This window comes from Podarcis gaigeae, assembly GCF_964106915.1.
Source record: "Podarcis gaigeae genome assembly, chromosome: 1".
NCBI lineage: Eukaryota > Metazoa > Chordata > Lepidosauria > Squamata > Lacertidae > Podarcis > Podarcis gaigeae.
In genome coordinates, this window is record NC_139678.1 from 24,074,360 (window position 1) to 24,102,319 (window position 27,960).

Genomic DNA, 27,960 nt, shown 5'->3' on the forward strand with positions numbered 1-27,960 from the left:
CAACTCTTTCCTAAGTTGTTTTTATATATATATAAATTTATGAAGCAGCGATTCTTCTTTCCCCCTGCTCCAATGAAGCTTGATATTTTAATAAACATGTCAGTTTCACAACTGAGCTAATTTGTCCTCCTCTTTTTCTTGCAATTTGCCTCCAGTTCCTCCCGGAGTTATCCAAAATGGAGCTCGCATTCTGAGTAGAGGAATCTTCCCAGGAGTCAGGCCACTGCCAATAAACCCAATCGGAAGCATGGCTGCTGCAGTAAGGTAAGTACAGAATCAGTGGTGCAGCGGGAGATGGCAAAGAACCTTGAAAGGAGAACTCTTTGAGAGAGCGCTGCTGAACTTGCAACAGGTTTATTTGCAAGATCATTGACAGATTTTCAGTGCAGCTTCTACACCACAATTTACTTCCTTTTGAAGCAAAATCTAGAGGTGTCCTTTCTCTGTGGCTGTGGCCACACTTTGCACACAAGTAATGCAGCTTTTCAGATTCGTACAGAAACATTTACTAGAAAAACAAATTTATCCAGCTTTTTACTCTGTTCTTATTTGTCAAGGGGTGGCTCTAGCATACAATTCTCTCAGAAGCAATTGCCATGTCAGGCAAAATATTAAATGCATATTTTTTTATTTTATTACATTTTTACATATTTCACTGAATATTAAGACATGTCTTAGATTTGGGTCTTTCCTTTCTTTTCTTTCTTTTCTGGGCTATTCTCACTATTTCAGTACTATCAGGGAATGCTTTGTCCTTGTCCCCCCCCCCCAAAAAAAAATGCAACTGGTCAAGTGCCCATAGTCTACTTGATCACAAGATTATGTACAAATCAGTACTTGTGTGCTCACAACATAAGAAAAATGCAGTATTTAGCCAACATGCTTAAGTACACTTTTATTCTCTGTGTGTTTTGTTCATTACATCTCACAGTTGTAGCCTGTTTAAGCCATTTGTAGACTGTTCCCTTTTCAAACAGTAATTGAATGAATGAATTTCATTGTTTCCCAGTTTCTGTGCAAGCTCACTTGGCTGCTGGCCCTTGAGCCAATTAGTTAGTGATCTTTTGCATTCATTTCACCTTTGAGTGTCCAACCCAAGGTGTTGTGAATTGTTTGGATAATGTGCATTGTTCGAAAATACTAAAACTCAGGGCGAATTCGCCACTTGACATACGTAAAGATTAGCCATGGGAGATTATGTCATTATGCTGCTGTTGTCCTTTTGGCTTAAACCACATAAATAGATCTTTTGTTTCAGTCTAATCTGTAAATGGAAATTGACTATTTTTAGTGTGTTGAATCATCATTATTTATCACTAAAGCTGCCCCAACAGAACATGGTTTTTTTGACAGCAGCTCTTATTTCACTATATCCACACTGCTTTTCTGTTGCTTGTTGCTGTTATTTTTGCTTCCTGTTTTTACTATTCTGTGTTGTTGTTTTTAGCAAGCCCATACAAATTATAAGACATTACTATATTGTTCTGAAGAGCAATTCTTGACTAGTATGAATTGGTAGTCCATGGTCAATTTTTTACAGGTGAAATGTCAGGTTGACAAGAGTGGTCTCTGAAATTTTCTTGTAATTACTCCTTTTAAAATGTGCTCCTGTCTGGTGAAATTAAGCCATAATCACAAAGAAAACATTTGGCAACGGCAAGGGTTATTCTACGCTCCCATTTATTACATTTGGAACTTACACATGATGCCTTCCCAGAGAAGAGTGCCCATGGATCTTCCTTCCCCAACTTGGAGCCCTCAAGGTGTTTTAGATTACAGCTCCCATTAGCCCATGACTATGCTCACTGGGGCTGATGGGAGTTGTAGTCCAAAGACTATGGAGGGCACCACATTAAGGAAGGCTGCCATAGATTGTATTGGGGAACTTTCATGTAATGGGATCTCCTACTAAATGGGACCATATTTTTGTCATTGCCTCCATTGCTACTTTTTTGAGGTGGAGCAATGATGAAAAAAGTTAATGGGAACGTGATAGAAGCGAATGATTGCAAGGATTTTTCATTGTGAATGGAAGCTAGAAGCTTAATGACCAAGAGCCTGAACCAGGAATCCAGAAGTCCCTGCTTCAGATTTCATTTCTGCCATAAACAAGCTGTTCTCTCTGTTCCACCCTGTGCATTATAATGTATAAAGGCCAAGATGTGTGAATGGGACCAGTGGCGGAGGAACCCTCTCTGGCACCCAGGGCAGGATGCCAAGGAGCGGGGCGAACCGCCGATGGGCGCACGAGCGGCAGCCTGTACGGTTGCCATGTGAGTGGCAGCCCATACAGACGGCACGTGAGCGGTGCCCATGCTGACTGCATGCGCGCCCTCAGCCACTCTACAGCTGGGGGGAGGCAGCGGGCCATCTTGTCACACACCCACCCCAGAGTGGTACCCGGGGCGCGCCCCCTTCATACGCCCCTGAATGGGGCATCTTTACAACCTTAATTGCCGCTTTTCTTCTTCTTTTCCTTTTTGGTGGCAGGGGGTTGGATTGGAAGAGGCAGTTGACAGCCTGGATTTTTTTCTAAGCCTAGCTGCTTCACTGGAAGGGATTTTAGCGGGGGCCAGGGGGCGGATGGCAGAAGGAAAATTGGTGCCAAGGTACCAGCTCTGGCCCCACCCACTTTTGGCCTTGGCTCCTCCCATGTCTCACATGAGGCCTTTGAGGGAATTCCTGAGGGGGGGGAAATTGTTACCTCCGCCTGTCTCCCTCCCCACTACAAATGTTTGGCATTCCTGCTCAGTATTTAGACGTGTTCACTTACACTACCTTGCATACAAGGAAAAATGAGAATGTACACTTCAGCAATGTCTGGGGAAATAACACTTTTCCGCACCCTCATGCTGAGAAAAACATGCAGATATGGCACCTGTTTTATTCTGCACTGTTGAACTGCGGTCAGCAATTAGTTTTTCATGAGAACCAGTTGGAGCTGGTAGGTGGGTAATAAAGCAAAGGCCCAACTGTATTATTTTTACCTCAGTTCTGCTCTTGGTTTGGTAAAAAGAGATCAATTTGGCTCTGGGACTTCATTTCCAGCTTCTGCTTTGAGGCCTGCCTTCTGTCATTATTTTATACCCATACCTATTTTGTACAAATTTGATCTTTCTTCATAAATAAACAAAATATATTTATTTGCCATTTTTTACATGCTTCCCCCCTCCCATTCCTTTTTAACTGGCCATTTTGACACTTTGAGTAGCACCAAAGCAAAATTAACCATTGTAGCATGTAGTGTAGCTACCAGGCATACGCAGACCTGACCACATCTTCCCAAATGAGAAGCCAGCAAGTGTTCTTGCAAATAAATAAATCTGGAATATTTAAAGGGTTCCCCTTGTTCAGTCCGAAAAACACTTTATACGTCGCAGAGCAGAGGTTGCTTTTGGGAATACAGGATTCTGGAAACATATGCCGTGTTGATACCAATGCTCTCAGGGGTGAACTTGCCTCCGCATTGACAGTGCACACCTTTGCATTAATGCTACATCTGTTCTGATAATAGTCAAAGCTCCGTTTTATTAGCAGATCATTACACAGGCTGTGTTTGCAGTGGAGCTTTGCATATATAATTATGATGTGAAATCCCTCCTGTAAGTTTTCCTGCCAATAATACAACAGACTTAGCTGCATTGATTTGTACTCTTTGACCCACTGGGATGGGACCTGATTATGCCAGGGAATACTGCTTAGTGCTAATTTACTCCCTTAGAACCAGAAGTGCCTGAGAAAACATTTCTCCCGCTTTGAAATGGAAACTCTTCCACGTCGCTGCACAGAAGTGTGGGAAAATAAGGAGTAGCGAAAGCTACTAACTTCCCAGATTCACCAGCGACTAAAAGCTGCAGTCTTCACAAAGATTATTCTCCAGAACAATTACATTTGGCCACACAACAATATACTTTGCTCTTAACCAGAATCAATAGAGAGGGGCCACTGTGCACACACACAGAGAGGTGTCAGAACTAAGTTTTAGGCAGCTGTCAGAGGATAGCTTCAAACCAAGAACCAGGAGCTGAAACCAAGAATTCAGAACCAAGATCCATCTAGAAATATACCAAGGAAAACCTTGCTGCTCAGGAAAATTCCCAGCCTGTTTATAGCCCTTCTTGTCCAAAGCCCTAGGACAATTCACTGCTATGAAGATAAGCAATGCTGAAGCTTCGGTTGCTCACCACAAGCGGTAGGCTGCACACACAAATGATGGTTCCTGGTTTACACCTTTGCAGCTCTTGACAAAAAGGCTTTTTCAAGAGTAGGAAGAAGTTGCTACTTATTTAATTTATTACCCACCCTTCACTATCCCAGGACAGGTCACAACCATTTTAAATTCAATATTCGAGCCGATTAAAAACAAATTAGCAGTCACAGGAGTTGGATGGGCCCTGAAAACACATATCCCATATGCCAAAAGCCAGGGTAAAGAGGTCCATCTTGAGCATATGGTGGAAACTATACAATGAAGGTCCCTGGCGCACCTCTGTGGAGAAGGAATTTCACAACCTAGGGGCTGTCACAGAGAATGCCCAGACAACCACCAGCCCCAGACTTCTGAAGATGGTGAAACTACCAAGAGGGGTCCCTCCACTGATTTTAATACCCAAGAGGCTCTGTAGGGAAAGGCGATAGGCCCCAAACATCTGAAACACGAAGTCCTCTAGGGCTTTGAACACTAAGGTGAGCACCTTCATTTAGACCCCAAAAAGAACTGTAACCAATGCAGCTGTTTTAAAACAGAAGTTATATGAATGCTAAAAGGAACTCCAGAAAAGTTGCCTTGGGGTTCAGGGACTAACGATGAATGGGTGCCAATTGCAAATAAATATCAGGCAAGCCTGATTCTGAAATGTTTAGTTTTGTTTAATAAATACAATTAAATAGTCATGCTACGATGGAACACTCTATAAGCCTAGAGGATCAGAAAACATACCCTAATTTGCATTTGCAACTTGGTATTTTCAGGAAAAGCCACATCACCGTGGGCAATCCCACTGCTCTTCTCTGTGCAACCAAGCCCCTACTGTTCAAAAAAGCAGCAATCTTTAGGTGGTCAGGTGGTCTTCTTCCATGGGATGCCAGTGGAGAGAAAAATGTTATATCGGAATGGAGACTCCATGTGGACTTCGGGGTCTGATATAACTTTTTCACAAAGATTTTTATGTGGGTGGGTGTGAAATGGGGGGGGGTACATGTGGCAACATGTATTATTTTTAATTTCAGTCAGGTGTCATAAAGAGTACACTTTCCATGCAGACAGCCCCAGACTCAAGCCCCAGCATCTCTAATTCAGAGGACTGGGTACCAGGTGGCAGGAAGGATCTGTGCCTCTCAGAGCAGACAATATTGTGCTAGATGGGCCTACTATATAAGGCAGCTTCCAAGGTCCCTGCAAGCTGCAATTGCCAGCATCCAGGAAGCTTGGAGAAATACTGGCTACATGCCGTGGGGCAGATTGCTAATGCCGTTAGTGGAGGCACCCCATGTTCTTCTCCTGCCGGGCTAAACAGGTGGCCCTTGCTATCTGTGCTCCTCATCTGCCTAGCCCAGTGAGAGAAAGTTGAGAGGGGCGTGGACCTCCATAGGGTTGGCAGAAGGGAAGCAGCTTTCCAGGGCCCTCTTAGCAACTTAGATCAGGGTGGGTTGCCCATTGACTGTTAATGGTTTGCGCATAAATCAGTAGACTAGTATATGTTTCACCTCAATTATCCATCTGCAGTTTTGGATATGAGGAGGCAACCTGGCTTGCTTCTATAAACACACACAGACACACCCCTTACCATCTAAATAAGTTCGGTAAAATTAAAATATGGTAGTGCACCGATTGGCTTGTAAAGCTGGATTTGTTCTCTCTTACACAGAGTCTGCCATGCTGTGCAACTTCTCACCTATTGTGCTCAATCTCTCCACTCCCTTGACTCCCTTGGAGGAAGAGTGTTCTTGCCAAGTGTCGTGCAAAGCCTCAGTGGCACATCCTCTTGACTGCGTCGCATTAATTCAGCAATTGCCAGAACTAGTAAAGGCAAAAATAATAATGATGATGACCCAAGTCACTTAAGTCTTTCCCCTAAATTGTGCTGATCTTGAGCATCATCTTCAAAACGTACCATTTTGGCTTAAAAACCAAGAAATCTGCCACTTCAAAGGGCGTCACGTGCTTCTTCCTTAATGAATGGTTTGAAGGAGCTGGTTTTAAATGCACCGTACCATTGTTTTGAATATGGATGACTTCTTCTCTAAAGCATTTGGCATCGTTTAATGACAACCCCTGCAGTGGTGACACCGTCTCAGAGTGAATGCATCTGGCGTGCCGCACAATCATGAATGACATTGCATTTAGCTATTAATAATTGAAAGAGCTTTGTCTTTGTCTTTTTTCCCCCTGCTGGGTTCTGCATATAATTTATGGATCATAAACTACCTCCTCATGTCCAAGGGGGGAAAAATGTTAGTGAGCAAGAAAGGATGGAAATTTGGAAGGGGAGGTGGCAACTTGTGGTTTGTTTTTTTAACATTTGTATTTATCTCTCTCAGGAAAAAAAAAGGTCTTTGCAATCTTGCCAGCTTCTCATACATGTATATTGTTGGTTTTGTTATCATTTCAAAAGCTTAACATGATAACTAATAGAAGTTTCTTTGTGGCAAATGGTGACACCATGGTTAAATGTAAAATGTATGAGCAGCTGTGAGCCTCAGACTCATATACTGCTTCCTTTCCTAGCTCACCATGATCAGAAGCACATAATTTTGCAGTTTGTGGCAAACCATAGTTTGCTGTTGTGTCACAACACAGCAAACTCTGGGTTTTTTGTTTGTTTGTTTTGCAAAACAGGGCCTCCTCTCCCTCCTCCACACCCCAGTCTCTTCTGGGTTTCACCCCAACCCTCTGCATCAAAATGGGATGCTCAGAAGCTGTGCAGGAGAGGAGGAAAGGGAGAGCGGAGACAACTTCGTTGGATACAAGCCATAGTTTGGTGTGCTCAGACACAGCTATAATTAATGTACAAGGGAGGAGAGAGCAGAGTGCAGATTCAAAGCAAAGAAATCAGATATTTTCTCATACGAATCTTTATTGTTTTAGCTCATTGTAAGCCAATTAGAGTTTAGTTTCATTTTTAAAGTTGTGTGTGCATATATTCAACTTGGGCAGTTCACTACCATTGGATGGCTAAAAATATCACTGGTTTCAAAAAGACCTAGATCGAGCTCATGGCAGTACCTTTGCTACATACTTAAAACAAGACTTGAAGCACAGGGTAGCTGAGGGGGCAGGGGGAAGCTGCCTCCCCATGAAGTAAATAAATAAAAAGTACTTAACTAACTGAGGTTCTCTCCCCCCCCCCCCCAATATAAAGCCTGGCTTCTGCACTGAGTAATATGATTCATGGCTGTGGTCTTGCTAGAGTTACGTATTGCAACTTACCCAGCCCTAAACAAAGTTTTTTTTTAAATCTGAGGCTCAGTGTAAAACACAGGGCTTGGAGACCCCTGGAGTCTACCCCCAAAGTGCCCCTGCTAGTAGGGTACAAAAGGGAAGGGTGATACCCCCTCTGCCAAGTTCCTTGTCCCTCTTTGCTTCTCCCACAACACACTACAAAGCACCATATTTCCAGATCGTGCAAAATGCTTTCTTCATTTATTTCTCCTTGAAAATATTTTTGTGTTTCACCACTAAGAACAGGTTCAGCACTGTCTGTTTATTAAGATGATTCGAGGAAATCTTTGTTGTTGTCTCAGTCCCTATAAGTATTTCGCAAGGAATGGATCAGGTGTTGGGGAACTTTTGACCCTCTAGATGTTGCTGAACTACAGCTCCCATCAGCCTCAGCGGGCATGGTCAGTGACCAGGGATGATGGGAGTTGTAGTTTAGCCACAACTGGAGGGCCAAAGGATAACCCACCCTTGGAATGGATTCTTCTCACCTTTTCTCCTGGCTTCTTATGCTGTTGCTCCATGATAGCCTTGCCCAACGTGGTCCTGGCTGGGGCTGATGGAAGTTGAAGTGCAAAACATCTAGAGGGACCAGGCTGAGGGAGGCTGCCCTATGGTCTATCATAATGGCTGAAGCCAGATACAAGATTGGTAGATCCAGCCTGAAATCTGACCTAATGACCACTTCTGATGGTCTTAAACATCACTTCCACGGAAGATGATATTAAGACCTGGAGTGGCTTCTCTCAAGTGTCATTGAAATGCTTTGCATTTTCAGTTCTTCTCTGATTAGTCATACAGTCTATCAAGTAGGGCAGAATTAAGGGCACTTGTAAATCACAGGACCTCACTTTATTAAACTGACATAAGAGGGAACGTATACTCTCCAGTGTACTTCAGGACAATCCCTTTGAGTTAAAATGAAGTATCCACAGGTCCTTAATGATTATTTAGTATTAGTGTTTTATGCAGCAGTGGAAACCCAGTTGTGTCAAGGAGCCCTACAGTTAATATCTGTAGCCCTGGAAGTTTGAGGGAATCTGTTTTTGCATGTTCCTATATGAAATTTTATTCATTTTATGCCTCTTATGACAATATGCACATCACACTTTAGCTGACCACTGGATTTAGCACTTCTCTTTTGTAGTTCTCAGAAATTTGGAAAATTTTTATTTAGACATGTACAGAGGTGGATTTGGGGGAGTGTGACCGGTTCGGTTGCACTGGGCCCAGAGCCTGGGGGGGGGGGGGGCACCACAGAGGCGCTGCAACAGTGATGTAGAATGGAAGGCAGGGGGGTGCCAGATTTTGGCTTTGCAAATCTGAGACCCCAAGGTCTACCACTGAGATATAGCTTGTATTAATATTGAGAAGAATTGTTTCACAAATTGCAGATTGATGCAGAAGCGAAATTAGACAGAATGATGGGTAAAAACATGCAAAAGTGACCCTGATCCAAAATGGAATGGTCATCTCTACCTGTAAAAAGAAAATGGTCTTGCCTTAATATATAGCTCAACTGTAAAAGTAGTATTTGCAGGATGCCTCTTACTAACAAATTTGCAGTTGCGACGACCCTCGTAATACAGCGAGGGGGGAAAGTATTTGATCCTCTGCTAAATTTGTCACTTTGTCCTCTGAGAAAGAAATGACCAGTCCATAATTTTAATGGTAGGTTTATTGTAGCGGTGAGAGATCAAATACTTATTTCACTCATTATAATGCACATCAATCTCTGACTTTTGTCTTCTGGGTTTCTGGGGTTTTTCCTGTTGTTATTCTGTCTCACACAGCTACATTAAACCTACCATTAAAACTATGGACTGGTCATTTCTTCGTCAGAGTCTAAGGGGCAAATTTAGCAGGGGATCAAATACTTTCCCCCCTCACTGTAAGCTAGAAACCATATTTCCCCCAGAATATGGCTAAATGACAAAATGACTGCAGAGTACTTCTGTATATCTTAGTGTGTTGTATAGCAAAAATACAAAGTACATTTTTCAGTTTTATTTTTTAAAATTCCCTTCTTATTACTTTTTTCTGTTCAGACTTCCCTGTTCTTGTGTAAATAATAGACTGTTCTCCATATGCTATGGAAAATCCCCTGTGACAGTATATAACATTTCCCCCTCACAGTCCTACACGTGATGTGTTTGGATAGAAATGTGGCTGAATCTTCAAGCACCCCTCCTCCCCAAACAAGATGCAAAAAGCACATGACACTATACTGCATTGATTTGATTTTATCTGTTATACTTGTTTTGAATTTTATTTATCGTGAGCCATCATGGGAGGGTATCTACCCTGAAAGGTGGCCTAAAATTGTGCAATAAGTAAAAAAAAATGAATATTTGTGTGTTCGTACATATGCAGTCTGGTATTGGGGCCAACAGATGGTTTATTAGAATGCAGTAGTTACCCTGTAGGGACGCGGGTGGCGCTGTGGTAAAACCTCAGTGCCTAGGACTTGCCGATCGTCAGGTCGGCGGTTTGAATCCCCACAGCAGGGTGGGCTCCCGTTGCTCAGTCCCAGCGCCTGCCAACCTAGCAGTTCGAAAGCACCCCCGGGTGCAAGTAGATAAATAGGGACCACTTACTAGTGGGAAGGTAAACAGCGTTTCCGTGTGCTGCGCTGGCTCGCCAGATGCAGCTTGTCACGCTGGCCACGTGACCCGGAAATGTCTTCGGACAGCGCTGGCCCCCGGCCTCTTAAGCGAGATGGGTGCGCAACCCCAGAGTCGGACACAGAGTACGGGCAGGGGTACCTATACCTAGTTACCCTGTAACTTTAGTGCTGTTGTATTGACATGTTTTGTGTAGCAATCTGATCTGATCTGCCCTGTTAAAGTAGGTACTCTTTTTGTGGGGGCAAAAAGTTTTAACACCTGAGTGACAGTTGCGTTTCAAAATATCTCCAGAACCTTGATCCACAACCCAGTTAAATAGCAGTTATTATAACTTAGGCTGATTTTAGCACACATTCAGTAGATTTCACTGGGACTGAATCATCTCTAAACCAAATCAGTGTGGTGCGGAGGTTTAAGTACCAGACTAGAAGCAAAGATGCTCAGGTGAGGTTCAAATGCCATAGAACTCACAAAGTAATATTGAGCCAGGATTATAGCAAACAAAGAATATGGGGCAAGTTTCTTGTATACAGTTGTCCTGACAACAGTATACTGCTGTGAGCTCATTGGAGGAAGGGTAGGGTACAAATGTCATAATACTTCTGCTACTAAGTATGTGGGCTTAATTTGTTTGCAAATTCTGGCATTCTTAAATGGTCCAAATGATCTAGAAACTGTGTAAAAGACTCAGTAACATGAAAAGGCTAGGAAACTTTCAATTCAGCCAGCTGATTAAATGTGTTTTTATTTCAGTTAATTAATTTACATTATAATCAAGCAGTTGGTTAATTTAAATAAATTTGCATGCTATGATAGCTTCAAAGTAGTTAATTTTTCAAGGCTTTTGAGGTAAGTATGAGAATTTGTCATTTAGTAACAAAAGCACCCCATCCATCAGACCAAAAACTGGGGTGTGCGTCTTCCGGGACACACTCCTGGGTGAGTCACGTGACACACATCTCACTCCCGCCCCGCACCCAAAAATGCATGTTTTAGGGCACCGCGCAAGATCACAGCCCTGAAAAAGTGCTTGGGGGGTGCTTTTGGCACCCAAAATGGCCGTCACAATCTCACGCGAAAACACGGGATGACCCTTTTTTTCTAGGGCACTTGACAGGTATGCAAACATCTACCACTCATTGTTAGAAAATAAGGTCCATATTAATATTTTACATACTATAACTATGCACCAAAATAATAAAAAATGACTTCAAAAAAGAAATGTGTGCCCCTCAGTCTCAGCCCAACCAATCAAAATGCATCAACTTGCCTCCATCAATTGATACTTAGATAAGGAAGATACGCATAGATAAATCAACCAAAGTTTCAGTAAATTTGTTGTTGGTGGATTTGTAAAGCCAGTTAAATTATTCTTTTCCCATAATTTTAAATAGGCTCTAACATCTTATGGCCCCACTGGCCAGCAAGATTTTGTGGCCCACTGCAGCTGCCACAGGCCATGACTGTACTTTCCCTACGATCTACGGTGAGGCCCAGACCAGACATTTTACCCAATTGGAAGTGAGTGCCGGGGGGGGGGGTTGCTCCATTTTACAGCCACATTTTATGGTGCATGGCCATCAGCCTTGGCCTTTAAAATGTTATGTTTGGCTATACAGTGGTACCTCTGGATGCGAACGGGATCCGTTCCGGAGCCCCGTTTGCATATTGAAGCGAACGTAAGATGAGTCTGCACATGCGCGTGACGGCATTTTGACTGTGCATGCGCGAGTGGAAAAACCCGGAAGTAACGCACTCTGTTACTTCCGGGTCGCCACGGAGCGCAACCCGAAAATATTTAAGCTGAAGCGTCTTCATCCCGAGGTATGACTGTACTCGTTTGTATTCAGGGAAAGCAGTTTTCTCTTGAAAAATACAGTTTTATAGGGGAATTTGATTTGATTGTGTGTTTCCTTCTCCTCCCTCCTCCAGGAATGGAATCTCAAACTGCCGGATGCGGACAGACAGCGAGCAGTCCTGCGGCTCCCCGGTGGTGAGCGGCGACCCAAAGGAGGACCACAACTATAGCAGTGCCAAATCTTCCAACCACCGGAGCACGTCGCCCACGAGTGACTCCATTTCCTCTTCCTCCGCCGACGACCATTACGAGTTTGTCACTAAAGGCAGCCGGGACAGTAGCGAGGGCAGCGAGGTCAGCTTCCACAGCCACGAGAGCCATAGCGAAGCGGAAGAGGAGGACAAAAGGCAGAGCCGGAAAGAGACCAAGGATTCTTTAGCTGATAGCGGCTACGCCTCTCAGCACAAGAAACGTCAGCATTTGCTGAAGGCAAAAAAAGTACCGAGTGACACGCTGCCTCTTAAAAAGAGGCGTACGGAGAAACCCCCCGAGAGCGACGACGAGGAGATGAAAGAAGCGGCCGGATCACTCCTGCACTTGGCGGGAATACGGTCTTGTTTGAACAACATCACCAATCGGACGGCAAAGGGGCAGAAAGAGCAAAAGGACACCACGAAAAACGAGAACAAATCCATTGATTGAACTTATAAAACAATTTCGTTTCAGCACGTCAGGTGAATTCTAATGATTTGTGGCAATATCAACAAATATTTTCTTTGTTTCGTTTTTCTTTTCTTTCACCCCCTCCTCTTCTTCTTTTTTTGTGTGTGTGTGCGTTTTCTTTTTTTTCGAACCCTTGAGATTTTTTTGTTTTTAAATTTTTTAAAGGAGATGGAAGCCATAGAACTCATACTGATACTCAACTAATTTTACAAAAGCTTTTCATTACATGAAGACAAAAAAAAAGAAAGAAAGTAAAAGCCAAAATTGCCATTGCTTTCCTCCAGCTTTGTCAGAAATGCATGGTTGAATATGCTGTGACGTCACCAGATAATGTGAGAGGAATAAAAATTCGGCATTTGGAAATCTCTTATAACCTAGAAGAAATTGGATAATTTGGAAATCGTTCAGGCCAGGCTGTAAGAATTGAAAGTGGGAAAAAAGGCCTTATGATTGGGTTTGTGTGTGATGTGTCTAGAGATTTGGGGGAAGTCAAGAGGCACACACAATATCTTCAGAACCAAGGATCATATATAGTGGCATTTGCTTGCGGTTGTGCCATAGAAATCTTGGAATAGCCACTAATGACAGCTGCTCATACAGTAATGATCTATTAGTACTTCATGTACTGTATATGGCTCAAAATGTGAAGACTTAATTTATAAATTATGGAATACTGAACTGTGTATGCAATGAGTTTCAGTGAAATAAAGAGGGAGGGGTGGAGGGGGAGGGGGACTAGTGATATTCTTTAATCAATTAATTGTCTTCTATATTTAAATTAAAAGAATGTTTTATAAAAAGCCATAAGCCTGAAGATTGGCACTGCCTGCAAAAATATTATGGGAAAACAAGCTATGAGTTCTTAACTGCCTGAGTGAAAAGCAATCAAATCTGAAGAAAATTATGAGTAGATATTTAAGGAGGATCAAAATGAGAAAACCTTTTCTATAAGTCACAAAGATTTGATCTCACTAGGGGGGAAATGCTACAAAACCTGCCATTAGTATTATATTGCTTTTTTATTCTTTCCAAAAAATAAAATCCATGTTGGCTAGGCAAAAATATAAAGAAATTGTGCTCCTCAAAATGAGGTACCCAGTTAAGGTCAGTCAGGATTCATCTGTGCAAAAATGACAATATATTTCCAATTTTAACCACTGCAACCAGCTGAAAATTCTGATTCACATTGCATGGATTCCTTTCTGGGAGGGACTTGGAGTACAAAATAATAATAAAAACAAACCCTTTTTATTAATTCAAAGATAACAAAAGTTCTTGTAAGGTAAATAATGTATTTAGCATGAAGCATGAATTATTTTCATATAAATATAGAAAAATAGAAAAAAGGCTATGCCTCTAATTTTTAAGCCCTTAGGCTTAGTTTGTTTTTTGGGTTTTTGTTTTTTTGTTTTTTCCTCTCTTTTTTCCCTTTTTCCTTTTTTTTGGAAGCAGGTGTTTTTTAAGGTTTAACCTTTTTCAGGGATAAATACTGACTGTTGGGGAACTTACTCTGCAATATTAAAAATAAAACTTCATGCTCGGGTAGGGCTTGGATGGTTGAATTATATTGCCTTGTCTGCACATTCAGCCCCCTCCCCCTACTTCTCTGTTTTTTGAACACGTTTGTCCTTTCTTTGTCTTTACATGTATTAAAACATTACGCAATAATTTCGAGGGCAAGGCAAGTAGTGAGTGTGTATGATTTAAGGAAGACGGTGGAAGACACTGAATTGTGAACGGTGGGGAAAACTTGGCCATTTGATTTGGGGGAAGACGATGACCACGCAAATCTGCTCATCTGCCAGTGAGGAAACAAGTAATGAAAGGGCTTTGGTTTGAGTTCATTGGGGCGGTTTAAGAGATGCATGCTGAAGACATGTTCTGTTTACAGCCATACTTGGTTTGCGGTGATGGCTCCATTAGCAGATTGAAGGCTTTGCAATAAGTCAGCCTCTTCCAACGGATCTTTTCTTTTTCAGTTGCATGGTATCAAAGGCCATAATCCTGGGACTTCCAGTCCTGTAGGCTGTGATCCATAGGTCAGCACATGGACCACATCTCTAGTGAACCACCATCCTAGCTGTGGGTCACCATAGGAAAAATGGGGTGCTCCTAGAACAGCACAACAGGTTACAGCCAGAAAGAGAAATTGGCAACCTCTCTTTGGAGCGGATTCGGCGTGTGTAAGAGGCTCTTTGGGTTCCAGACCTGTAGGTAGACTGAATACAGCTTTACACTGAACAGAAGTCGTGTTGTTTGCTGTTTTGGCGCTCAGGGTTTTTGCCTTGTGTTGGGCTTTGGCAGGAAATGCGGAAAGCGGAATTCCGCTTTGCAGGCTTGGATATTCGAGAAAATGCATACAGTATGAGTTAGACGCTCATGCCAACATACCTGTGAAATACTGGGAGTGTCGAATCAGGCTTGGAATGACGCAGGTCCATCAGCAAGTTCAGCCTATGTGTTACCAGTTCTCTCAATACGTCTGCGTCTGCCAAAAGAAGGGAGGAGGTAACACATGCCTAAAGAGAAAAGAAACCATGTCAATCAATTTAAGGGTTTTCTCTCTGAACTAGAGTGCCATATGCCTGTTTCCTTTAATTGCCATGGAGTTCTACCAAGCATGAGCAAAATTTTAATAGTAAAAAGATGTGGTAGCCTCTTTAGTGGAATGAAAAAGATATTCCACCATGAGCAGTAAGACAAAAATGGGAATGGTTTTTAATTCTGATTAGTATTGATTATGCCAATATTTCCATGCTTGAATCAGCACTGTAGCCTATATAGACAACCAGGGGAGTGTAGCATGCTGAAGAAATTCATTCTTTATTGCTCATTGTCTAGAAACTAAATCTTGGAATCTGGCTTTGTACTGGGTCAGTCCGCAGAGAGTCTTTACCTAAGCCATGGGGGGGGGGGGTTGAAGATTGCAGCTGTAGATTTATGTCACATTGCTACATCTGGTCTGCCTGCGCACACACACACATGCACACCCCGTCCCAGTAAATACATCTGTAAACCATGGACATCCAAAAGGTGCACTGCAAGCTGAATTACAAATTCAAGTGTCGTTGCACCTGCTTGTCCTCTAAATAGGGAAAACCCCTCAGGCCCATCCTCTGCACAAGTTTTTTAAAAATGGTGGCTGTGCAAGTCTTGCGCATCTGCCTTCCTTTCCGTGAGGTTTGAATGAGGCTTAATGAGGCTTGTTTAGAAGAAACATCACACCTTAAACACATTTTAAATCATGCACGTGTCCCTCTTCACCCTCTGGTGCCTTTTGGGGCTGATGGGAGTCTTTAGTCCAAAATACCTGGGGGGCACAAGGTTGGCAAAGACTGCTGTAGTCTGCCTTACACTTCTTTGACATGGAGGCATGCTAATCATACATTTTGCTTAGCAACACCAGTGTAAACCCAGAACAACTTCCTTTTCTCCAGTGGTTCCTTTGCAATAGATGCTCCACCATGAATGTTTTGTGTACAAAAATGCTATTTCCCTTGCATTTTAATCGACTGTTTTACCATTTACCTTCTTTCTGGTGAGAATGGTCCACAAAACAATTAAATAATCTAATTGGACAGTACTTATAAAAACAACAACCCAAACTTCAATTTCACCATGAAGATTCAAGTTCCATAAGGATATCTGTACATGAATCAGGCACCCAAAGACTTTGGGCTTGGAAGCTTTTGCAGGTGATGTAGAGCCAAATATTCAAATCCCTGTTTTTGTGTCCACAACATACTTTTCCTTCTATCTAGTTTTGGGATTCATTGCTATGCTAATCATCCTGTGAGTAGTACCAGACCTCAGCTGTGGCCTGCCTACAATGTTCAGGGCAATATATAGGGAGGGTGGGAAACACAGTGTTTACATCAGTAGCTAATCTACTACAGCAATAATCTTCAGATAGAGTGTTTCATAAACAGGAAAGAGCAGTTCTGATATGACTCATTGCTTACAGGAATGAAGGAGCACTGTTCAACAGATGAAGCACAATTAAGCCAAAGATCATCAATTGGTCCCATAGCTTTCCCACTGAAATTAAAGTATATCCTCCACTTTCCTACTAAAAGCCACAGAGACCTAGGCACTCCTTACACTTAGATGAGTCATGTCCCATCTATTGACCACCTATGGGTCATAGCTTGAGTAAAAAAATTGTCTGTGCTTGGTGCTTCCTTTAATCATCACTGTACAGAAAGCAATTGCAGATGATCTTTTTGCAAAAGATGTCATGTTACCTTTTCTTGGAGGCAAAGGATGTCTCATTTAAGTATTCCAATTAAGTACCTAATTCCTATTAGTAATGGTTTTGAAATGGAGAAGATCTGATGAAAGCTTGGCTTGTCTCTTGCACAGCCACCTCCAATAAACTGTCATCTTTTATACAAACTCCAGTGTTAGGCCCTACAGTGCCAACTTCTCACTTTGATGCCAAAAGTGGATTAAAGCAGTTGGGTCCAATTATATAGACTTCAGCTGCAGGGATGTGCTTACTTCCATTCAGCACATGATGGATCGTTTCCTCCACACTTCTTGAGCTTCTTACCTGTGTGCCACAGCCATTTTGAAAACAGTGCACAGAGGGAGTGCTTGTTTTGGAAATACTATTTTGGAAATACTTGATTATTTGTTAGAATTTAGATGGGGATATTTTTTTTTAACAAGAAAAATCTTAAGTCACAGAATTCATGACAACTTATGTATTTTATACACAAATTCTTCCTGTTTTGTGTATGACCTGTTTTGTGTTTGTACTGTGGAAAGTACCTGTAATCGAGGGTTTTTCATAAAGTTGGATGTAAAATGTAATCATAGCTTTGGTGCTGAAGACTTGTGGGCATGATCCAGACACTGCACAAGCCCAGAGCATTTTCTGATATAAGGACTTCATATAAGCACCTCCTGAAGGCCATAGACTTAGCAGGCCAAGCAGGGTGAGAGGAAGCTGGAAGAGGTAACATTCAGAGGACTCATGGACCTTGCATTGCAGGATCTGAGCTAGCACTAGGCAGGTGAGCAACTTGGCCTCTTGTACTGTACAGAATAACAGTAAGTCCTTGACCCCCATGGGAGGCTGAGAAGTATTTGCTCTGTCTTGGAGGACTTAACTCATGCCTCAGAAGATGCAGACCCTGCTCAGCTGCATTCTTCCTCTATCTAGACCTTCAGTTAGTTTGAAATGGGATAACATCTCAGAAGGTCTTCAGAATGCATAGATGGGGTACAGAAGTCCTTGTTTCGGTGGCCATTCTTTGAGCAGTGATGAGAATGCTCTGCCCATTCACTGTGGCTGAATACAGGATTGGGGCAGGTGCATCCAGTTTCTCTTATATAGCTTCCAAAGTACTCGGGCACTTGGGTAAAGCCTTTAAAATAAGCAAATGTTTAATGTATGCCACCAGTCTTTCCAGATTCGCTTACGTTTATTAAATTCTTACCTTACAGTCTGTTTATCATCCATGTTAACAGATGCACAAGCAGATCTCTGCAAACCTTTCTGACAGCCAACCTGACGCTGGCTGCTTTCAACAAGCTTGTGCCTCTCAACATGTTTTCAGATCCTCCTCAAAGAGCAAATCGGTGATAGAACTGCTGCTACACCAGTGAATCAAGAGCTCTCGCATTCACTTCTTTAGTGGTCAAAGGTGTGTGTGTTTTGCACACTTTGAGCTGTCCCCAACACAGAAGTGAATGAACTTTGCATCAGCTTGCACACAAGTTCATGTGCATGGTGAAACAGTCTGGATTGGGGCTGATGCAGGCACTTCCTTTGTCCAAACTAAGTATAACCCCAGTACATGAGACTCTCAATATAGTGGGGCAGGGCTTGTGAACCATGGGGTGGCTGTTGAGGCTTGCTGGGCACAAATATTCGCTCCGAGCTTGTGGCATGCATTGCCCTTTCTGCGTTACATTTGCATGTGGTCTTGGGTGGTTTGGCAAGATGGCAGTCACATCTGTAAGATGCTACAGGCCAAATGGTGGTGATCAGTGCCATTCGCTGTTCAATTCTCAATACCAGTTGGTTTTCCCACTCATTCTGACCATCTGCCTTCAGAGGGTGATTAGAGAGCCCAGGTAACTACTGTTAAAAACAAAGGGTGCACTACCAGTTTATACCAGGAGATTATTTGGCTCTGGATAACCTGCAAAAATACATTAGGTTTTGACATTAATAAGTAAAATTAGGCAATTAACTTTAGTAAGCTGCCCAGCTAATAGTTTTGTTGTTATGCCCATGTTTGTTTGTTACCATTTTAAAAAAGTATTCTTCCACCTGAGACCAGGCTCATTCATAGTCAAGTCTGTGAGTGTTCTTGCCAGCTCTCCCTATAATATGTAAAACACTGTTATGCACATAAATGCAGCACTGTGATCTAATTTAAATAACCTTATTATACTAAATATGTAATATACTTTTAACATTTTGCTACAGTGATAATCTTCTGTCAACATCCAATGTCTCTTTGCTTTCTATTGTAGGGAATAAAAAGATGCTGTTAACAACACCCAGTTTACTTTTCCTTTGCAGAACGCATAAATCCATTTATCGTTTTTGGTGTAGGCTTTGTATTAACTGGATGTAGAAAAAACATTTACGCAATAGTCTATGTGGTTCGTATGAACTTTTCTCATTGCATCTGTTCATACCCCGTCCCTTTGATTGTAGTAATCAGCCGCAAACCAGGAGGGGAAGCATTTTGGTAGGGATACGCGCAACCTTTTTGATGCTCTTTTTTTTCTGGGATGAAAGTTCAGAATCAGTGGGTTGATTTTACAGTGTTAACTACATCCACGCAATCCTATAACTCAGCAAGCAGCCACTTGCCTTGCTGACTAGAAACCAAAACCAAAAGTGAGTAAACATTAGCACATGCAACGATAAACCATGGTTTAATGCTTCCATGAACCTGAGAGAAGCGACAGCCTTACACACTCCCCTCTCTTCCTTGTTAATAGATAAATGGAGGATCATGGTTTAGAACATTGGTTAATGGCCAAACAAGTCAACTTTAAACTGTGAGTTATGAAGCTGGCTTGTTTAACTAATCGTTGTTTGTTGTACAGCACAATCCCCCATTTTGAACATAATGCTAAATAACGCTTCTTGAAAAGCTAATTTAAACTTGGAAGAAATTCTCCTCTTGGCTATGCAGGAGGAGGGGTTTGTAGAAGTTTGTCCACCTCGCACCAAACCATAGCTTTTTACATATGTGAACCAGGCATCTGTCTATGATGCTGTGCTTCATTGGTCTACGTTTAAAACCACAAAAGTGGTTTAATACAGACTTCCTTGTAGATGCACATGCTATCAAGTTGCACTGCATTTTATTTCTAGTGAGTACAGGGGAGAGACTTGAGAAATTATAATTAGTAGTTCTAGGAACTCCACTTAAGACCTTGGCTTCAACAGAGTGGGTACAAGAGAACCAGGGCTTTGGACATGTAGACTTTTAAAGAAAGTTGGAATCGCATCCATCAACTTTTTTGTTGGAAGCAAGTAAGCTCCCCACAAACAGCCAACTGAAAGGATTTCAGCTTTTAAAAAGGGGGGGGGGTGACACACAAGTGCTGCCCAGGCTATTGGATTGGGAAGGAGAATGATGTATTTGCACACATGATTTCATGTAGCGCTCAGGATCTGCATGCAGAAGTTGGATTAGGGTGTTATTGAAATGACCATGAGAACTCTCTGCCCTTTTACTGAATTCAGACTTCTGATATGACTGGTATGTTTTGTATGATGTGACTTTGCTGACTGTGGCTCAAAAGCTGATAATTTTCTTTCTCTGGTTCCAGTTCAGAGTGAGAACTTAGTGCTTTTTGAAAAAAGTTTATTGATAAGTTTTTCCTCTCCAGCCCTTCCCTAATGCATCCAGTATTTTGGGTAAACAATTGTTTTTGCTTTACCGGTTTCGCGTCTGCATTATACACACTCACTACTTCAGTTTGCCTTGGTGTCAAATGTTGGAAGGGATGGGGATAGGGAATGATTTCTGAGTGTATGAAAAGCATTATGAACTTGTACATTTTTATACTCTTCTGTAATATTTTTGAAATATTTCTTTTGTTCTGCAGGAAAAAAAAGTGATGAAGCAATCAAAAGACCAATAAGTACAATATCAATGCTTTAGGGTCATGAGACCTTCATTGGCCAATAGATTAATTTAGTACAGCAATAAGCCATTTTTTCCTCTCTTTTTTGTTTCTGTTTTTTAATTCCTTTTTTTGTTTTTGTTTTTAATGCTGTACTAGGTAAATGGAACTGCCAGTTTCATTGACATAAAATGAGAACTGTGATGGGGGGCATAAACAGTGATGTTAAGTTGTATTTGTGTTTACCTAAATGAGCAGTCGAAAGGCAAGTGCAATCAGCCAGAAATACAAGGAAAAAAACGTTGATCTAGAGGCATACTTGCATTTTACGTTTCTTGATGTGTAATCATATTGCCAAAGACAAACTCTTTCATCAGTTATTATTGTAAATAACACTTTCCCAAAACCTACCATAAAGTTTCTGTGATGTATTGTCTTCCAGTTGCAATAAAAATTACTGAGTTGCATCAATTGAATAATTGCACTTACGGGTGTTGGCTTTTATTGTTTCATTCATTCATTTATATATATATTTTGGGGGGGGCCCTTGTTTGAGGCAGGCAATGCTGCTGAAGAAGCTACCCAATTTAAAACATCCTTATTTAATTTGGATTACCCCAGGACCTGCTTTTTTCTTTTCTCAAGCAGCCTAAACAAAGAGGGTTTGAAGAAATTGTTCTGCCTTTTCATGTAGGATATGGCTATCGGTGGCTGCTGGCTGCAGTTGATATGTTTTGCCTCTGAATACCAGTTGCTGGGAGTCGCAAGTGGCGAGCACTGTTGGGATCAGGTCCTGCCCATGTTCTTGCCATAGACATCTGGTTGGCCACTGTGAGAACTGGATGAGATGGGCCATTGACTTGATACAGCAGGCTCTTCCTATGGTTTTTCTTCATTTATCACATTTATTCTCTTCCCAAGAAAGGAGTTTTGGAAGATGAACATAGGGTCATCCTGTTCTACCTTCTCAACAATCCTGAGATTGGCTGGACTTGGCTGTGTGTGACTAAACTCCACTGACTTTGAGCAAGTCTGCAGGAGAAGGTAGTTCATATTTGTAGGGCAATCACTACCAGCTTTCTTGGACTTGGCACTCACATGGCATTGCCTGGAAGCAACTCCTGCCTGATCATAAATCCTTTGGAGAAAAAGAGGTTTTGAAGTATTGGACTATGAATTAGCTATTTTCATGAATTTACTTTTAAGTGTTGTTGAATGGGTTGTTGCTCACTCACAAAAGTGTGAGCTTTCTGTTTTCACCATCCTAGACATCGTCCAAAGGGACGCAGGTGGCGCTGTGGGTTAAAGCCTCAGCGCCTAGGACTTGCCGATCGAAAGGTCGGCGGCTCGAATCCCTGCGGCGGGGTGCGCTCCCGCTGCTCGGTCCCAGCGCCTGCCAACCTAGCAGTTCGAAAGCACCTCCGGGTGCAAGTAGATAAATAGGGACCGCTTACCAGCGGGAAGGTAAACAGCGTTTCCGTGTGCAGCTCTGGCTCGCCAGAGCAGCGATGTCACGCTGGCCACGTGACCCGGAAGTGTCTCCGGACAGCGCTGGCCCCTGGCCTCTTAAGTGAGATGGGCGCACAACCCCAGAGTCTGTCAAGACTGGCCCGTACGGGCAGGGGTACCTTTACCTTTACCTTTAGACATCGTCCATACACTTTCCTCATTATTATTATATTGCCAGAGGGGCTGACAAATTACCGTAATGGAAGACATTACATAGTTGGCTTTTCTCATTGCTCTGCTGCTTTAGTGTATCCACTTTCTTTAGTTAACAGTGTTTGGTATCAGATTAACCATTAAGAATCAGGCACTGATTCAGAAAATTAATACACTTGCAGTCATACATTCATAATTAACATGTCCAAATAAATAAATATTTTGTATTAATATGTTGTTCACCACTTGGGGGGCCTTTGGGCCAAAAAGCTATATATAAATAACAAGGGCCATGCAAAAGGCCTCTATACCAACACAAAGAGGGCCTTGTCCATATCCCACTGTTTCAATAATTACTACTACCACTACTACTACTACTACTATTTGTACCCCACCCATCTGGCTGAGTCAGAAGCAAGAAGACCTGCACTGACAAAGCACTAGGAGGTTGACATCAGATTGGCTCAGACAAGTCCAAAGTACTTTATTTTATCATTAAGCTTATTTGCTAAGTCAAGTCAGGCTTTAGGACAGGCATAGGCAAACTCGGCCCTCCAGATGTTTTGGGACTACAACTCCCATCATCCCTAACCCCTGGTCCTGTTAGCTAGGGATGATGGGAGTTGTGGTCCCAAAACATCTGGAAGGCCGAGTTTGGCTATGCCTGCTTAGGAGTTACCAATCCAGCCAGCTCTCCTAATCCCGCTCCCCCCCAAAGAAAAATAATGGTGTGATGCTCAAGATGCCAGCTCGGAAGAAGGGACTCATGGACTCCTGTACTGGCTTTACAGCAGCAGTGACCAAGTTGTGGACTGCAAGTGCTGCTGGCCTCCAACTCCCATCATCCCTGACATGTTGGTTGTTGATGGGAGATGGAGTCTAGCAGTCTCTGGAAGGCTCCTCGCCACCATATCTGCAGAGTTTCCTCCCTCCAGCCAAGCAAGAGTCATCAGAATTTAAGAGTGCATGCCAGCCAGGCCAAAGCAGCATGCCAGCCCCTGTGAAATACAGGTGGTGACAGGTGTGGCCTGGGGAGAAATGGTGGAAGGAAGGAGTGGCCCAGGGAAGTCCCTAGAGGCCAGATAGACAGGCTTGGGGGCCACCTTTATCCACCAGCCCTAAGGTCCCCCACTGTGTTATAAGATGGGACTGCATGCCACCCCTTCTTCCCTTGTCCCACCACTGGTGTTGAAATTAGGTCTGACTGCCAGGCCAGTTGTCCCTCGTACATGAAAATGCTGTCTTATCCTTCAGATCGGGCAGCTCAGTGTCATGGGCCAGTCCTGACTGCTTGACTGTCTAATGGTAGGGCCAGCCCTGGCTGAAGTTAGCCCTCAGTAAGGAGCACTCAACTTGGCCAATATGGAGAAAGCGAAAATTCTAAAACTATTTGGGATTTTTATTTTTAGTATCTGACGTGGGGGTGGGGGGCAGCGTTCCTATGCATGTGGCTGATGGGGGCCTTGAATTGCTTTTCTTTTCCTGAGCCATAACACCACCTTAGCTCCCTGTGTTTTTAGTGGATTAGACAATACACACACAGGATGAGACCCCAGCCCTCTTCCTAGGGTTGATTTGGAGAGCACACCAGTCTCATTGCTCATCAAAGCACAAAATGTTCTCCCTGGTAGAGCCAGTGTATTAATAACCAGCAAAGGAAGTAACTAATCATTTATTGCAATCCCATGCTGAGTGGGCTTTTTAAAATAGATGACAAAGTGGTTTCCCTACCCGCTTTGACCCTGCTTTCTGTGTGATTTCCATTGTGAAAATGTTACGTTTCTGCAGGAACTGCATTGACTGTGTTTACTTCTGTTTACTTAGCAGGGCAGGCAAACAGCAAATGGTACATGGTACATTAACAAAAACACAGGGCATCCTTGAATCGTTCGCCCTCTCCTACTTTGTGCAGATGCACTCTTAAAAAACACGTAGCACAGGCCTTGGTTTGAATCACACCAGTCACAGAGATCAGCATGATACGATGATGTAAAATTAGACCGCTGGCCTTGCCTTCTGTGTGTCAATAAGGGCTCTTATTTTAATCTAGGTCACTGGTGATCTAGGCCAACCGGCAGCACTGTTGCCACTTACAGCAGGTATTTGGGGCACAGCTGGGGAAAAAGGAAGATGGCCTGGGTACTTGCCTCTAGCAATCAACAAAGCTGGCCCTACCATTGGGCAGAATGAGGCACCTGCCTCAGGTGGCAGATTCTGAGGGCCAGGGAGTGAAGACAACTCTGTTTGCCTGCTCCATACTTCCTCAGCTACTCTACTGCGCTCGTGTAGTGCAGGACATTGTCTATTTGCCAGTGATGGAGTAAGATTCAACTACCAATCTATTGTGTGTGCATTGGGAGGAGGTGCCATTTTGTCTCTTACCTTAGGCAGCAAATTGTCTTGAGCCTGCCCCTAGAGCCAAGCTCATCCACCCAGTGACCGTGTGAAAGAGGGGGACTGGTCCAAGGTCAACTAGTGAGTCTCATGGCTGAGCGACATTTTGAACCTGGATATCCAACAAACTAAATTCATTGATTTTTAAAGCTTACGCATGAAGATTAAGTAGTATCTCTTTATTTGCATGTTGTTGTTGTTTAGTCATTTAGTCGTGTCTGACTCTTCGTGACCCCATGGACCAGAGCACGCCAGGCACTCCTGTCTTCCGCTGCCTCCCGCACTTTGGTCAAACTCATGCTGGTAGCTTCAAGAAGACTGTCCAACCATCTCATGTTTTCCAGGGAGTCTTCTCTTCTCATGAGGTGGCCAAAGTATTGGAGTCTCAGCTTCAGGATCTGTCCTTCCAGTGAGCACTCAGGGCTGATTTCCTTAAGAATGGAGAGGTTTGATCTTCTTGCAGTCCATGGGACTCTCAAGAGTCTCCTCCAGCACCATAATTCAAAAGCATCAATTCTTCGGCAATCAGCCTTCTTTATGGTCCAGCTCTCACTTCCATACACCACTACTTGGAAAACCATAGCTTTAAATATACGGACCTTTGTTGGCACCACAAATTGAGCATCAAGTGGCATGCATGGACTTAGACAGAGCATGCTAGTACTAGCCCCACCCCAAAGTAAAGTGCATATTCTTAGAGGCTTGAATCAGCTGCAATAGCTTTCTTTTTTCTTTCTCTACTGGCTTCATTTCAACTTGAGGTTGTTCCTCTACAGCTGCATGAACATAGGCAGTGTACTTGTATTAGCTCCATCACTGTTTAAAAGGTGTGGTCAATAACCTCCGGCCATTGAAATCAGTACTAGTGGCCTTCCGTGTTGTATGAGCAAACATATATGGGTTTTTATTGCATGAGAGCCAGTGTGGTGTAGTTGTCATATGTGTCAGACTAGGACCTGGGAGATCTGAGTTCAAATCCCCACTCAGCCATGAAGCTCATTAGGTGACCTTGGGCTGGTCACTGACTCTCAGCCTAACCTACCTCACAGGGTCGCTGTAAATGAGGAGACGGAGAACCATGTGCACCACCTTGGAGAAAAGGCAGGGAGATATAAAGTCAGTCAATCAATCAATCAATCAATCAATAAATCAGCTGAACAAAAGGCTAGAGAGGTATCCAGATCCTGACGAGGAGTTCCTATGTCCACACCCCAGCATCTTAAACAGCAGAGACATCACCTTGCCAACAAAGGTCCATATAGTTAAAGCTATGGTTTTCCCAGTAGTGATGTATGGAAGTGAGAGCTGGACTATAAAGAAGGCTGATCGCCGAAGAATGGATGCTTTTGAATTATGGTGCTGGAGGAGACTCTTGAGAGTCCCATGGACTGCAAGAAGATCAAACCTATCCATCCTGAAGGAAATCAGCCCTGAGTGCTCACTGGAAGGACAGATCGTGAAGGACAGATTGTGAAGCTGAGGCTCCAATACTTTGGCCACCTCATGAGAAGAGAAGACTCCCTGGAAAAGACCCTGATGTTGGGAAAGATGGAGGGCACAAGGAGAAGGGGACGACAGAGGACGAGATGGTTGGATAGTGTTCTCGAAGCTACAAACATGCGTCTGACCAAATTGTGGGAGGCAGTGAAAGACAGGAGTGCCTGGCGTGCTCTGGTCCATGGGGTCATGAAGAGTCGGACACGACTAAACGACTAAACAACAACAACATGTCCACACCCACCATTGCTTTGGCATTATAAGCGCACTGCTCTCCCGTGCATTTCACATGCATTCACAGCAACGCTCGGTTCCGGCTGCCTGCTCTGAATTGTGGATATATTCCCACCATATGCTTATCTGAGAGGAGAATTGCCTTACATAACCTCAAGAAGTTGGAGTCTAACCCCTTGAAATGCCAGACCCTCTTGAGGTCCTGTTCTGTGTCTTTGTTCAACCAGAAAAGCAAACAAATGGGGAAAGGTTAGGCTTTTCCTGATGTTCCCGTGAATGAAACAGCTAATCGCTCAGACATTTAACTCTCCTGGGCAGGCAGAATTTGCACTGTTGTGCTCCTCCCTTCAAATCCAACTGCAGTGAAATTCATGTGCTGTGACAACAACGCATCGAGTAAATTGCTGAATTCCACCCACAATCTCCTTGCAAGTATACAACCAACCACACAAAATATGGGTTCACATTAAAAAGGCAGCATGCCGGGCTGCCAGCACTGAAAGTCCCTAAGTAAACTATTTAGAGGTTTTGATGATTAAGTGGGATATAAATCCTGTTAAATGAAAAAAAAAAGTGCTGTGACAAAAGGACAAATTGATAACCTGGCATCAGCAATCAGGTCTTCGAGTATTTTTAGCAAATGTTTTGGAACTAATGTGTGCAAAAGTGCTTTGAGAATTAATTACTCATCCCTCCTCTGTGCGGTATTGGAATGCAAGATCTCAGGAACCATCATGCAAAATCTGGTTATGATATCTTCAGGTGCCATAAAGAACAGACAGTGAACTTTTGAAAATGTATGGCAGTAGATTATTACCCTCCCGGTACCCATAAGACAGGGTACTCTCTTGTTTTTGCAGCATATGTTGTAGAATTTTCTCTTTCAACATACCTTGTAAGTGGAGGTTGGTTGGTTCGTTTTAAAAAAGCAAAGTCAGTATCTTTCCTGGATTTGAATCTGGTTTTTTAATATGTAATTGTTTTAACAGTTTTCATGCATGCCATTGTTATATATGCGACCAAGATGACAAAAGGTCTGGAAATCAAGCCTTATGAGGAACGGTTGAAGGAGCTGGGTATATCTAACCTGGAAAATAGGAGAGTGAGAGGAGATATGATAGCCTCTTCAAATATCTAAAGGGCATCCATCACATGGAGGATGGAGCAAGCTTGTTTTCTTCTGCTCTGGGGAGTTGAACTCGAACCAATGGCTTCAAGTTACAAGAAAGGAGATTCCGACTAAACATCAAGAAAAACAGTACAGGATCAGGTTTAAGGTGCTGGTTTTAACCTTTAAAGCCCTATATGGCCTAGGACCCTCGTACCTATGGGACCGTCTCTCCTGGTATGTCCCACAGAGGAACTTACGGTCTACAAACAAAAACATCTTGGAGATCCCAAGCCTCAACCAGAGCCAGGGCCTTTTCGGCCATGGCCCCGATCTGGTGGAACGCTCTGTCACAAGAGTCTAGGGCCCTGCGGGA

General features: G+C 43.0%; 1 protein-coding gene across 9 annotated transcripts in view; it reads left to right on the plus strand.

Moving 5' to 3' along the window:
* Positions 1 to 21,173, plus strand: part of FOXN3 (forkhead box N3) — a 193,323-nt gene extending 172,150 nt beyond the window's left edge. For 8 of the 9 annotated variants that reach the window (XM_083735609.1, XM_083735607.1, XM_083735608.1 and 5 more), the window contains 2 exons: positions 156 to 264; positions 11,998 to 21,173. In XM_083735609.1, coding sequence (XP_083591735.1) covers positions 156 to 264; positions 11,998 to 12,565 — 677 coding nt within the window. In that variant the 3' untranslated portion in view covers positions 12,566 to 21,173. The remainder of the gene's footprint in view (positions 1 to 155; positions 265 to 11,997) is intronic. The other variant, XR_014563497.1, reaches the window with a different exon arrangement.
* The last annotated feature ends 6,787 nt before the right edge of the window (positions 21,174 to 27,960 follow it).